The following is a 15049-nucleotide window of genomic DNA, read 5'->3' as shown; positions in this document are numbered from 1 at the left end:
CAAAATGTGTTGCTGCTGCAGCTAGAAAATTCTGCAGCAGACCAAAAGGGAGGCGGTGGTAGGATGGGAGGTTTTGGAGAATACTGGAAAAGAGATATAAAAATGAGATGACTTTTTAGGAACAAATTTGGAAACCTTCAGACAGAGGAGTATTATTTCCTGGTAGAATAATGCTTGATTTCCATACCTTCAGAAGTTCTCCTGTTACTGGTTTTGGACTGTAATTATAGCAGAAGACTCCAGAAGCAAAGAATATAGGAGGAAACATTTGGAACTAGATTTTCTACAAATCTCTACTACTCGATGAGGGTAGAGGATGAATAATAAATGCACTAAAGTAATTTTTTTCCTTGCTATGTCAGTACCCACATGAGATCCACAAGTCAGCTCACCCAAAACATCTACTGTTTTAATAGAATATGTTGATTCATTGGGATATGCGGGGGCACTATTGTCTGCCAGGCAGATTTTTAGGTACTTTAAATGTTACTTTAGCCTCACAATTTCTCCTAGAAATACGTTAATATTCTCTCCATTTCATACTTGCAGAAACAGGCTTAGAAAATTTGAATGAATTGAAGGACAAAAAGGTAATGCACGTCAGTAGAAGGACTGAAACCTAGTTTCAAATGTGGACTCTCTGGGCTATTCTCCTATAGGCCACTTCCTTTTTGAAGTTGCTAAAAATTTTATAATCAGAACCTCTGAGTTTAGCTGCAGCTCTCTTACAAAACAGCTAGCCATTTGTCCTTGGACAAATTAACCCCCTGAATGCCATATGCCTTATAAATAAAGTTAAATTACATCAATTCAATAAGCATTTTAGTACATATTTAGTTGAGTTAGTGATAAGCATTTACTAGATTGTACATCTACAAAATACTGATGTTTTCTCCTTCCTTGCTATGTGAGTTTAGCCAACTTCCTCCACTTCTGTGCCACCATGAAAACTTGAGTTTTTATACAAATTAGACAAGCTATTACAGGGAGAACACATAAAACCATATGGCATTAAAAACTGTCGCACCAAAATGCTCACTCTTAGCTCTGAGGATAATGGCAATGATGATGGTGGTGGTGGTGATGGGAGTCACTGTGCTAAGTGATATTAATTAATATCTGCTCCAATACCTCTGGATATCCCTGTGAAGATGAGATCCATGCTTGTGAAAGCACAAACTGTAGAACACCACACGGATATTAGTTTCCATCTTCCCTCAAGGTGAAGCTTACATGCAACTGAGATTCTGTTAGGGAAGAAGTAATCCTCACAGAACAGGCCATCAGAGTCACTGTGTTAGGCAAGAAGGTGTGGGTATGGGGAACAAACTGGATTTCCTCTATGAGGTGAAAGATCTACAGACCCAAGGGCAATGAACTGATGCTCCATGTCAGAATTTACAAAATGAGAAAAGGGGGTAAGGAAACTGAAACCTTCATTAAAACAACAGGGAATTTCTGAGATTCGGAGATGTCTAATGAAACTCATTTATTTAACAAATATTTACTAAACCATACCCAGTTATTTTGCTAGGCTTTTTTAAAGAATGACAAGGAATGAATTAGTTAATTACACTTGGGTAATTACTTTTTTTTAGTTTTTAAAAATTAGATCTACATCTTATATCACAATAAAACAAATGCTATGGAGGTTAAAGAATTAAATGTAAAGATCAAATGCATGAAGTAATTACAAGAAAATGTAAGTGAATTTTCTTCTGATCTCCAGTTGTAGATTCTTTTGGGTGTAGAGACAATGTAATATGGTTTGTGAGTTACGTTGCAATTAAACAAAATTTCAAAAACATTAAAAAAAACAATAAATCCCACATACAAATAAAACATCTGCATGTTGGAAATGCAGGGAATCATTTACAATAATATTTTAAAATTGTCAATGCCTTTGAGGACTCGGGGGGAAAGGGTGGGGAGGAGGTGAGGAGTAAAAGGCTACAAATTGAGGTCAGTGTATACTGCTCAGGTAATGGGTGCACAAAAATCTCACAAATCACTGCTGAAGAACTTACTCAGGTAACCAAATACTACCTGTTCCCCAAAAAGCCTATAGAAATAAAAAATTTAAGAAAAAATTGTCAATGCCTAAAAAGGTTTTCACAATACATTAAGCAAATATAAGCAAATTATAAAATTATAATCATAATGGCCACCAATTCAATTTTCAGTTTTAAACTTTTATATATTTTTCCAAATTTTCTAAAGTAACTTTTGATCACTCATAAGTAAATACTACAGATGTATTAATCACTTATTTAACACAAAAAGAATTGAAAGATGTGCATTTCTCAAACATGAATGAGCACCACCTATAGTTTGCTGACGGGTTCCTCCCGAAGAGTTTCTGATGCAACAGATTCCCAGGTGATGTTGATGTTCCCATACTGGAGGGACCACAGTTTAAACTACTGGGTTATAGATAGGATCATAGACTTCTGAGCCAGATTATCAAGTTTAAAGCTCACCTTCAACACTTGTTTTTAGTGGGTAAATTAATTAACCTCTGAACTTTAGTTTTTTCATTTGTCAAGTGAAAATTAAAATGGCACATAATAGTACCAACCCCTTAAGACTGTTACATAATTTAAATAAATTAACATTTACAGGGAACTCAGAAGCACACTTATGACATAGTAAATGTTAAATGTATTATTTTAGTGAGAATGAAAAATCTAGTATTGTTCGTATTTCACTAAAAATGTGAAGTAACAGGTTTAAAGATGTCTACCACATTTTGAAACTTATTCATAGTTTTTATTTTGTTAACTCCTTTTCAATTCCTTTGTAGTTGCTTGTCACAAAGTCTTTCAGAATCTTGAAAAGAATTATGTGTTTACTGAATGACTAGGAGTGGACAGAGTGGAGGGAGAGGCCAGTTAAGTACTGAACCTGGAACCCAGGAGGTACTGGGGGCTGGCATGAGAGACAGGAAGACACGAAGTTGGGGGCTACACTCTGATACCAACAGAATCAATGGGTAAGGTCTGATGTACACATCACTTTGTCAAGAAAGATCGTCTACATTTAAATAAAAATATGACTCTAGGAGGGAAACATCATGATCCACAGCTAGGGTGATGCTATAGTTTATCATCTAAACTGAGACAGTTTAAAAGTAAACAGAAGAAGGTGTTTGTTAACAATTACAATTGGTTAAAATGCAAAAACGATACTATCTGTGGCTTCCACCTTTTAAAATATCAAAATTACTAAATAAAATTTGTTATTCTCCTTTATTGACAAGGATAATTCTTATGAGGTTTGTATTACTATGGAATCTTGGAATTCTAATAGTCTTCAGAAGAAGCATAAGTGTAGTTGAAATAATAGAAACCTAGGAGTCAAAGAGTCTTCAATTCAGGGTGGACAGTGGACCAGGTCAGAAATTTCCAGCCAGGGTCCACATATTCTCTCATTTCTGTTGCCATTGATCTTCCTAAGGCTAGGATTAATCAAGGCATGAGTTTTTCCTCTTCTAATTTGATTTCAGAAGATGAATGAATTTGGGAAGAGAGAGAGAGAAAGTGTGTGTTCCTATATGCATGGTAAATGCAATCATGCATATGCATGCACACTTATACACACACACATACTCATTCTATGTGTTACTTGAAAGGGAAAAAGAAAATTAATCAGGCCCTTCCATAAAGGCTGAAAAAAGAAAGAAAAGAAATCTGCAATAGGCTGATTACTTTCCAGGAGATAAACATTCTCTAAATGTTTAATCTCAGATTGAACGTGCTTACAAACTGAAATTAGCCAAGTCCTCCCAAAGAGCTTATCACTCGGTTCAGTAAGAAGAGCTAGCAGAATGTTTAAAGAATATGAAACCAAGTACTGTAACACATCCACACTTCAGTGGGGCAGAATAGAGAATGGGAAATTTGATGTTTCTTTCAGTAATGACTGCCAATTCAGTCACCTTCTGTATGGAAGATGAATATTCAGAGATGGGTGAAAAAAAGGTTCCCCCAAATACTTTGAACACTAGATAAGAAAGACTACCAAATCAAATTCTTGTGTTATAATCTGTCAAATAATTTATGTTTTCAACAAAAGTATGTGTTTAAAGAATGAGTGAGAAAGAACACTTACAATAAATATCATAAATTTCTATATTAAAAGCAGTGAACAAAGTGACCCTTTCTTATATGTTCTAAGAGGATTTACAAATAGCATACAATTTCTGATTCTATTCTCATTACAAAAGATGATCAGCTAATATATATAACCTTTTGATACACTTCCATGGAGAGCTTTATATGCAAATATAATTCTATATTATATCCTAAGCATTTACTTTATGACAACAATCAGACCTCAATAAAATAAGTTGGGAAAGATCATTTGCAAAATAGTCTTGCACTTGTAACCATAATAATAAAAAAAATTCTTTCCAGTGTGAAGCTATTACCATTGGCAGGCGACGATCTGAAATAGAAATGATGCAGTGCCCTCCTTCTGAAATAGAACTAAATATTCCGCAGATTCCCACTGAGATCTGTAAGCTTTCTTTTGCAAATCACCAAAGAACTAAACCCACCATCACTTAGACCAAGCAGCAGCAGATGACGCCATAACATGCCTCTTCTGTTCAAGGTCCAGCTGTGTGCTTTAGACTCCCATCTCCTCTCACTGTTTCACAATCTTTTCCAGGCTAAGAATGCTGGCTGCCCCTTGATTCAGCATTCTGTGGGAGTCTGTGACTCCCGCAGAATGATCTCCATGCCTTTCCCCTAGATCCTTCCTCATTTCCACAGAGAGCAAACTGACTCACTAGCAGAGAAGTCTCTGTATGCCCCAAGACAGCACACACAGTAGGTGCACATTTTACAGAAGTTCTCAGAATATCCTTCTTGGTAAAGCACAGTACAGTGTTCTTAGTACATTAAATATGGTTACTTGGGTTTTAGCACCCTGAGATAGAATAAGCTCCGGATACCTGACATGGTATAAAGAACATATGTGAATATGTCCAAAGCCATGAGGTCATTCCTCTCCTCTCTATTACTGGTTGTAAACCCAGAGGAAGCTCCCTGAGCCTAATGGCCCTCACCTATAATATGGTATTTTGATGTCTGTAATTTACTGTCAAATACTTAAGCACAGTGGTGTGTGTGTATGTGTGTGTGTTTGTGTGAGAGAGAGAGAAACAGAGAGAGAGAGATGGTGTAAGAAATAGAGTTTTAATTTACAACCAACCTAAGGTAATTACTTGTCTGAATTGGGTTTGCTGTTATATAATCTAAGCATTATAATAGCTACAACAAACACTTCAGCTGTCTTATCTCTACTCAGGAACAGAGGTTTTATTAATTAACATAAAACAGATTTTTCATATGGATTTTCATTGGTGAATTTTGTCGTGTTCAAATTCCTTGGATTGGCTGGAAATATTCAAACTACTAAACATACTATTCTATCAACAAGTTATACAAAGACTGGACCTTTGAGGTGGGACTTGAGCTTTATTTTTTAAAGAGTCTCTAAGCCAACCACTGTTTCAGAAGATTCCGTTTACCAATGCTGATTATAAATTACATTACTGTAATTCCTCCCAAGTAAGATCTGGTATAGACTCTTACCTCATGCCTCTAGAGTAACTGTTGTGTTTGTCACAATCAATCTTGCATACATGCTGGGGGCAGAACCCTTAGATAAGGGAATGCTGGATGTCACTGTTTACCTAGTGTGGTGTATAACTAATTTCATACTTTCCTTCTAATAAATATATTTATGTGCAGTAGGATTTGGTCCAAAATATACTTGTGAATGGCAGCAAGGTTATGAAGGAAGACACATGTAACTCTCACCTACCTTCAATAACTGTAGGTCCCTGCTATTAAAAAACAGAACAAAAACCACCAATTAAAAAAATCTAATAACCTTGAATAGCCAAATGTGTTTATGTCAATTTATAATAAACAGGAAGAAAAATAAAATGAAAGTAATTTTACGTTTTGCAAGGAAACATTGGCTATACAGGATGTACAGGGTTTTCTGAGGACAACATATGCTATGGTGCACTTGGAATATAGATAGTGCTAAAAAATTACTTTGTTATCATTCTACAAATCAAATAGGTCCTGGAATCAGAATTCTGTTGGCACAAGACAGGGCGCTTCATCAAACCCCTTAAAGAATTTCTGCTTCTTGTTGGTTGTCCCGCTCATTAGACAAATAATGGTCAGACGATGGATTCTATTGCATATGGCGCTGATTCTCCTTCGTTCCTCCCAAGTAAGATCTAGTATAGACTCTTCAGCCAGCATATTCTCATTAACCTACTCTATGATGCAACATAGCGCAAATGGGCAACCTATTTTATACCTCAGTTTCATTATACCAAAATCAATGAGATGTCAATTGTTAGGAATCACTTTGAAAGCCAATGACCCATGTCTAACATACTCAGTTTCTTAACTAACATTTTGACCTACTTCTGTTCTAGGATATTAAGAAGTTCACAATTCAAGGCACCACCAAGAAAAGGAAGTGGAGGAGACTAAATTACAGTAGTCACCCTTATCTTTAGGGGGCACATTCCAAGGCCCTCCGTGAATGCCCGAAACTGTGGATAATAGCAAACCTTATCCATACTACGTTTTTTCCTATACATACATACCTATAATAAAGTTTGATTTATAAATTAGACACAGTAAGAGATTAACAATAACTGATAAAGTAGAATTATAATAATACTGTAATAAAAGTTATTTCTCTCTCAAAATCTTACTGTGCTGTACTCACCTATTTTTGGACTGCAGTTGAATGCAGGTAATTGAAAGCTAGGAAAGAGAAACCATGGATAGGCCAAGGAGTATGTTCTGAGTTTCTCTCCTTTCTGGCTACATTTGAAACTGCAGTAGTGAAAAAAAAAAACTATAATCCCTGGATCCAGCCTTATGAAATGGTAGATCAAGGTCTACTGGTATAAGAAAACCAAATGTTCACGGCCAAGAGGGGAGTCACACCAACAGAAGATTGCCTGCTCCAAAGACCTGCAATCTTCCAGCAGCCAAAGTTTTAGAAAACATATAAAATGCAGACTCTTACTAAATCTTTCTCAAAAGAGTAGATACAGTCTGGTCCCTACCCTCCTCTCAGAACATATATAATCTTTCATGGAGATAGATCACCATGTATGAATCACTGATTGGTATATATGAAAACACATGAATCAAGAACAATAATAGGAAGACAAAAATAGCACTCATCAATCAATGAACATATACTAATTCACTTGTGACAAATGTTTTACATGGCAGAGTTGTCTAGGGAAGGTAAAAATTGGCAACAGCCGCTCACATTTGCATAGCACTTCCACATGCATTAATATTCGTGTCTAAAATAAACAGCAAAGGTAGCCCAGGAAGGCTTTGGGGAGGAGGCGAGATGCAAAGGGTTTCCTTCTAAATTAGTTACTTAATTTAGCATGCTAGTTAGGTACTTAACTTGCTAAATGGTGCTAGTTTAACAAATGGACCAAATACATTCATCAGGAAGACGCCAACAGAAGCAGACAGTGGACTACTTGTCTGGCTGAATTTAAGCTCAAAGTTTCAAAGAAATCACAACAGAGAACAAAAAAGCTTAAAATTCATGTTTTAATAATTTTTCTCATAAAACAGGCTTCATGAGAAGCAGCTAAAAGTGGCTGAATTTTCCGAGAGACCTGGGCTGAGTTTGGAAGAATGCACTCGCTAACAGTAATTTGTGTTCCTGTGATGTGCCCCCATGATACAACAGGGACTTTAAAATGAGACCATCAACATGCACTCAGAGAGCTTTCAGGATCTCAGTTAAGCCCAGATGGGCATGCTTAATTTCTTACCTATGAAGAAACATTTCTCCGCAACAAAGAATGGAGTTAGGTAGAGACTCCAGAGGCCTATTGCTACTGCCTGGCAATACAGGTCACCAGCGTGATAGAGTTGAACTTGAGGACAGCATGGTAAACAAAACATTGAGGATTAGAGGGTGCATTATGCGGGGAAAAGCACTGATTCTGAAAATACTTGTTTTGTGACCTTTATATCGCTATATAGTGCTATTGGACATACTTTCTTACAACTGAAAATTTCGCTACCTCCTTTAGTTTACCTTTAAAAGTGAAATATGCCAGCCTGAGAGATTTTTGACACATCGGTGGAGTCAAGAATTCAGTAAAGGTATAGACACATAGTCAGGAATTCAGTAAAGGTATAGACATATAGCACAGGAACTGTGCTTTTCATATTTAGAAGGAAAACGACTTTCCATATTTAGAAGATGACTTTCCATATTTAGGAAAACAACATTCCATATTTAGAAGATGGAAAAATGACTTTCCATATTTAGAAGATGATACCCTTCTTGGGAATGACAGGGAACTCAGATATACCTTAGTCTATCCCATGGCTTTGGCAGGTGGAGAAAATGAAGCCTGAAGAATTAGGGTGTTGCTTTTCCATAGCTTCAAGAGACTTCTGCTAAAACAAGAATTCATGATGTCACAAACACAGTGTTCTAAATCAGACATTGGTTTTTAAACTTGCCCAAGTAGTTACCACTTGGAATGGGTTGATTTGGGAAGAATGGCATGAAATATTTATGCAGCTTGTTCATTTGTTTTGTTATCTGTTGCCCCCCACTGGTCAACAAGTAGCAGCAAACACCAAAGGGGAAAACATGGATCTCAGAGAAACTGTCAATGGAGAATATCCCAAACAAATTTAGGTTTCCTGAAAATTAAGAAGAAGTTACTCTCACGTTATTTTTCCTAACAGTGGCACACACTGAATCAGCTTACAGAATGCAGGCATCATACACAGACATGATGATGATGATGATGATGATGAGGATGACGATTTATTGACAGCCTACTGGGGACCAGGCACTATTTTAAATACTTTTCAGTCTATAAGGCAATCTGTGGCATAGGCATTATTTCCCGCATTTCAAGATCTAGAACTAGGGCCTGAGATAGTTTAAATAATTTGCCCAAGGTCACGTTCAGCTTAGAAAAAAAAATCAATGTATGAACCAGAGCTGTCTAATTCATCAGGCCAGATTTCTGGCCCCTGTGTCCATCTCTCCCAGAACACGGGTCCTTTTATCTCCACTTACATGCTTAGCCTTGCAGTCCCTTAAGCCAGACCTGACCTCAGAATTATCTGACATTGGACTACAACCTCAGGTCCTGATTTTGCTAAATGGGCCTCTGATAAATGTTCCCTGTTCTTGGATAAGTTGATATCCTAAATTCTCTAGCTCTTGGTCTCTGCTTTACATGTTCTTGATCATTCACTAGAGTTTTCACCTAACTCCAACCTTATACTTGGAGTCTTGCTTCCTGCTGCAAACTTTATCAAAGCAAATTTATGCAAAGGCCAGAATCAATATAAATCTCCCACTAAAGGTAGTTTGTCTTATGTTATTCTCTGCAGGAAAAAAAATGTATACACACACACAAATAAGGTGATCCTTGATAGTGAATGTGAGCATAAAGACATTTAAAGTTTTCTATATGCAAGATGCCCACATATCTTTGCTTATAAAAGACCTGATTTTAAGCTGGTTGTCCCAGCATGATTACTAATAGTGCCCCATTAAACTCTCCAAACAATCTGAGTTGGAATGATACATTTTAAAGTTATCCTAATCCTGTGCACCACTGAGGCACCATGAAGACACTCTACAAACGTCACTTAATCTATTTAAAATTTTCACATTCATTTAAAAATGTAGCTACCCTTATTCCCATTATACAAATGAGTTAAGTGAAAATCAGAAAGGTCAAAATATATAATTCAAAATCCCATTATTACTAAATGGAGACAAAATTCAAAGCCACGTCTGTCTGGAGTCGGTCTCCTTACTCTATCATATTGCCTTCTGCGAGGCTTTCTCAACTAATCTGTGTTGGTTTTTTTTTTTTTTTTGCCTTTTCCAAAATGGATAAAGGGTAGCTTCCAAATAGATTTAAAACATACTAATATAACATAAATTTGGAAAAAGTGGAAATAAGAATACTGAAAAACAAAGTACAGAGTTAAAACTGAGCCAGATGTAATAGTAATACCAGATTATTTACCATAAGATTCAATATTCTGACTTCTCATGAGAGAAATCCAGTTTACAAGCCAAATATCAGTAAGAGAAAAAAAAAAATCAACTGCGCAGAAGAAATCCAATTGCTCCTGTTACTAAATTCACAAAGCAGCAAACCATTTCTCACAGAAAAGGTACTCACAAAAGGGACACTGTAATCCAATGACAGAGATCATAATAACATCTTTACAGAAGACCCCACAAGTTTTTATAGATCTCTTTTCTATAGCCTTCTTAGATATCGGCTAATAGCACCACTCCAAACCATAATTCAGAAGACTCCGTGGGTGGGTGTTGGAGGATGGAGGAGCAAGATCGATTTTATAGGAAGCCAATAAAATATCATTCATGTATATAAATGTTGGTTGGCCTTGATCTTGGGATGGATATTAGCATATTTAATGGTTTAGAGTATTTAATAGGTATTCATCAGATACCCATCCATAGATACTTCCTTCAGCTGAACAGTGATATGGGGAAGACCTGTTTATCTGCTGCCAGAAAAGAACTTTGCTGACCATTCTACATGGATCAAAAGGATTACTTTTTTTTTTTTTTTTTCATCGCAGTTTTATCTTACAGATGTACCATCTACTCATTCCATGCTGGAGAGGAAATGTAACACATTGAAAAATCAAGAAGTCAATAATATAAACATAATATGATGGTTTTCAGGAAAACACCTATAGACAATGGCATATGTTTAAATTTTTATAATGAGCATGATAAATGCAATATCCATTCTAAGAACATGAGAGCATACTTTGTCCCTTAGAATAACGAAGTACGAGCCAGGCACAGTGGCACAAACTTGTAATCCCAGCTGCTCATGCAGCTGAGGCAGGAAATTTCTTATGCCCAGTGGTTCGAGACTAGCCTGGGCAACAAACATGGTGAGACACTGTCTCAAAGAAAAAAAAAATGACTAAGTATGAAAATGAGATTTTTAAAATGAAGTTCCTGTGTAGTGAATGACAGTAGTAAATTGAGTAAGATTCATGTATTGCTATTAAACATATTTAAAATAGTTTCTAGGTACTTCCCCCCCCAAATATAGAATCATGTAGTAATTGGTACTAAATATTTCATGAAAAAAAATCCCTAGGCTTTTTATATGTGTATATGTATGTCTGTCATTTGTTTTGTTTCTTAACTGAAACACAGTAGGAGTTATGAATCTCAGTAGTCATCATTTTAGGGTATACAGTCCCTTAAGCATTTGTGGGTTATAAAAAATTTTTGTCTTCCAGTTTCCACATTCCCAATCTCTCCTATTGTGACAGAATACAGTTTTTGATTAGTATTTATATGGAGATATACAATCTAACACTAAAAATTTCTGTATGACACCATCAAACTGACCCAACTGAATGCCAACTCTTGAAAATACCAGAAAGTTTCTCAGCTAAATACACAGTTTTTGATATACTCAAGAGCAGTTTTTGAGTGCAGAAAAGGACTCAGTTCAGGGCTTTTGTTTAGCTTCTATAATACTAATTTTAAAGGAATTATAAGCCCCAAAATATAGCTTTCTTAAATTAAGTAGCTAAATGAATCCTATCCTAAGTGTAATAAACATTATTTCAAGGGCGCTTTGACTAATGCTTGTTTTTATTATAAATTTAAACATCTTCAAACATTTAAAACAGCTTTTATACATTTAATATTTCTGAAGACTTCAACAGGCTCACTTATAGACTCCAGTGTATAATCAAAATATTGTTAGAATCAAATACATTAAAACTATAATGTGAAGAAATGCAAAATTTACAAATTATGTGCTCTAATGTTTACGAGCTTACTAAGTTCCCACGTACAGTTATAACTTAATTATTCAAATTACAAATTTGAAATTGAAGTCACAGAATAATTTCTCTGATACTCCAAATATTCATAAATATTGCCAAGTACAAATATTTAAGAATCCCTTTTAATATAAATATTAATAAACTCCATATCTTCTATACTTCATGGCTAAAACTTTCAACGAGTTTGATAAATGCTTATTTCCAAGAAAATAGTCATTTCAAGTCCATAACGTAACCTGCAACATAATTTTGGTGTGATTTCTCAGTATTCTTCAGCTCAGAAAATGACCAGAATTCAAAGAGGTTGACTGCCTTCGACAGCTACCCTTAGAGGAAACTGAACACTATTTATAGCTTCCATGTCAATGATTCCAAAACCCAGAGGAGATAATGTCCAACACTTGAAATTCAAGTTTTACAGTTCATCTCCCCACCCACAACTAATTTAGATGTATCAGTTGATTACATTTGTTTTCTTCTTTGGCCCTTATGAGTTATTTTCATTTTATCTCCAAAAAAGCTTTACATTTTTTCTGAATGAATTCTTACATTGTTTCATATGCTTAGAAATATTATGATGTAGTCAACTGGATTATTGTTATCACACATGGCTCTACTGTACCATCTGAATACAACTTCCAATGTCATTCTACCTGTAATTTCCAGTTCTTAGAAACCGCAGTACTTCTGTATGACCAAGTTAGTACATTTCAGCCAGCATATTTCTTTTGCCAGTTTTCCCCAGAAATGCATGAAAGAAATGTAGGAGTGAAGACAGAGAATGTTTTGCTACCGTTGGAAAGTTATAACCTGTCCTCTGTTACTACAAAAGTGAAATGCAATCTTTAATGTTTACATTAGGACGTGAATCATATTTAATCTTTCAAGTGTTCGTGGATTAATCTGTTTATAGTGTTTAAGATATTTCAAAACAAAATTAAGAATTTATCATATTAGTAGTTATATATAAAATAGATACAGTAATTTTGATAAACCCCCACATAAAAAACAAAAAGGATTAAAAAAATTCCAAATTATCAGTGAACCCTCTTCAGAAAAAACCATACTCCACAGTCTTTCCAAGTTTAAGATCATTAACTTTTTTTTAGGTTCAGCACCAGTTAATGTAGAAGGATTCATTAAGTGCCCAGATGAAGATATGGCCAGAATAAAACTCACACACAGACACACACACACCACATACAATTTGAATAGCAGACCAAGGACTGGTTCATATCTTTTCATTCATAACTGACCACATCATTGCTTTAGGTCTAGCATTTACCAGAGAAAATATTTTATGCTTACTACATAAACTGTACACTTTTTGTTTGCTTTTAATGCAATTTGACCTAGGAAAGAACTATCATGTAAGTTTTCATGCTCCTAACTTGCTTTTAAATTTTGGTATATCATGAAAAATATATGCCTCCTAATGAATGGTACATGAAAACCACTTCTAATTAAATTGTGGAACTATTAGTGTTACAAGATTTGTATCTTGATTTATAATAAGAGAATGACAATTAGTTATGAAAGAGGAGAGAAAGTTGAAGTGGAAGAAGAAAAGATAACTTTAAATTATTCTGAGGAATAATTTCTTACCAAAAAAGCCAATAGTGTGTAAAAAGGCTGAAAGCAAATATTGTACATTTCCAGGTGAGAAGTTTAAAAACAGATTGTTTCTGTTACTTAGTTATTACTTAAAATAAAAAAATTAAAATTACTTCCTTTAATTTCCAATTACCCCCCCGCCCACCACCAAATAAAAATATTCTCACTTTGGAGCAACTCTAAGATGACAATTGATATTTTTAAAATCTAAAATGGAATCATTGACTCTCATTAGTGGAACCTGCTACATTTTCATTAAAATGTTACCACAATTTATTTCCATATTTCAATTTTATACATGAGCTAATACATAAAATCCACATGAAATTGAGTAGATTTAATTTACTGTCAATTCTGAGCCAAGACTTCATAAATTCACCAGGTTTTTCAATTAAGCTTAAAATTTGTACTTTCCTAAATCAACAGAGTTTAGTGCTTTATACCAAGCACTAAAGCATACCAAGTATACTTATCATTGTTACATATTCTGACTTTTTAATATCTAAAAAAAGCTAGTTTTAAAATAAATTATTGTATAAATAAGGTGAGAATCATAGAATACACTGCAAGCCTATGTCACAAAATAGAGTAGAAGTCAGGAAAGGTAATTGATAAAGATCATAATTTAATTAATAAAGTTCCACTGGTATAAATTAGAATATAGTTTTTGTTTGTTTGTTTGTTTTTGAGACGGAGTCTCGCTCTGTTGCTAGGCTGGAGTGCAGTGGTGCAATCCCAGCTCATTGCAACCTCTGCCTCCCAGGTTCAAGCGATTCTCCTGCCTCAGCCTCCCAAGCAGCTAGGATTACAGGCATGTGCCACCACGTGTGGCCAATAGTATTTCCTTTATTCTTATGGCCTTTGAGTACTGATGGTTTATAAACCAATTAAAAAGATATAAGAATTAAATGTAAATTTAGCATTCATGAATATTCTATTCATTTACGTTCATATTCTAGTGTAATAAAATAAGCAACTATTTTTAAAAGGAGTCTTTTCATAAGCAAATTGAGTAAATTTTTATTATGTTTTTCTGTAGGGGGGAGTAGATAGAAATTAATACGTGTAAACCGTGTAAGTTACATTTCTTTCCTTAGTGAATCTGTTAGTTTTTCCTCTCATATGCTATCATAAAGGAAGAAGGAAATTTTAGAAAGTCAGAAAAAGAACATTTTAAACGATTTGAGACTCAATATTACATTCTTAACAAATGGACCAAGGACATAAACATTTTGAGATGAAAGAGATTCCAAGGTATTTGTAAGTGCCAGGTAGATCTATCTCCTCTTGAGACCTCACAATTTCATTAGGTCATCCAACTACAATTTGATTCTTGTTCTTTTTAGACAGATTTGGCATACTAATAGAAATTAATCATCCAAGTCTTCATGCAAAGATAGTCAATGAAAATAAATGTGTTAGCTTTCACATTGAACATCAGAAATCAGTTAACTATTCAATTCAAATTCATAAAAAATTAAGTGCCAACACTTTTTAGTTATTAAGGATATAATTATGTT

The 15049-nt window shown here is 34.9% G+C and overlaps 1 protein-coding gene across 8 annotated transcripts in view; it reads right to left on the bottom strand.

The window, feature by feature from the left end:
- UNC5D (unc-5 netrin receptor D) overlaps positions 1-15049 on the bottom strand; it is a 561176-nt gene that overhangs the window by 348709 nt on the left and 197418 nt on the right. Inside the window, exon 1 of one of the 8 annotated variants that reach the window (XM_058433319.1) lies at positions 8399-8445. The exons of 6 other annotated variants lie outside the window; for them this stretch is intronic. Coding sequence is in view for 1 of the 2 variants with exons in the window: in XM_058433318.1 (XP_058289301.1) it covers positions 1132-1162 (31 nt within the window). In the remaining variant the exon portion in view is untranslated. Of the gene's footprint in view, positions 1-1131; positions 1321-8398; positions 8446-15049 lie in introns of those variants that run through there. One more of the 8 variants, XM_058433318.1, reaches the window with a different exon arrangement.

Source organism: Hylobates moloch, unplaced genomic scaffold (assembly GCF_009828535.3).
Source record: "Hylobates moloch isolate HMO894 unplaced genomic scaffold, HMol_V3 SCAFFOLD_22, whole genome shotgun sequence".
NCBI classification, from domain to species: Eukaryota; Metazoa; Chordata; class Mammalia; order Primates; family Hylobatidae; genus Hylobates; species Hylobates moloch.
The sequence above is the reverse complement of the archived record's forward strand: the minus strand, read 5'-3'. Positions and strand labels throughout refer to the sequence as shown.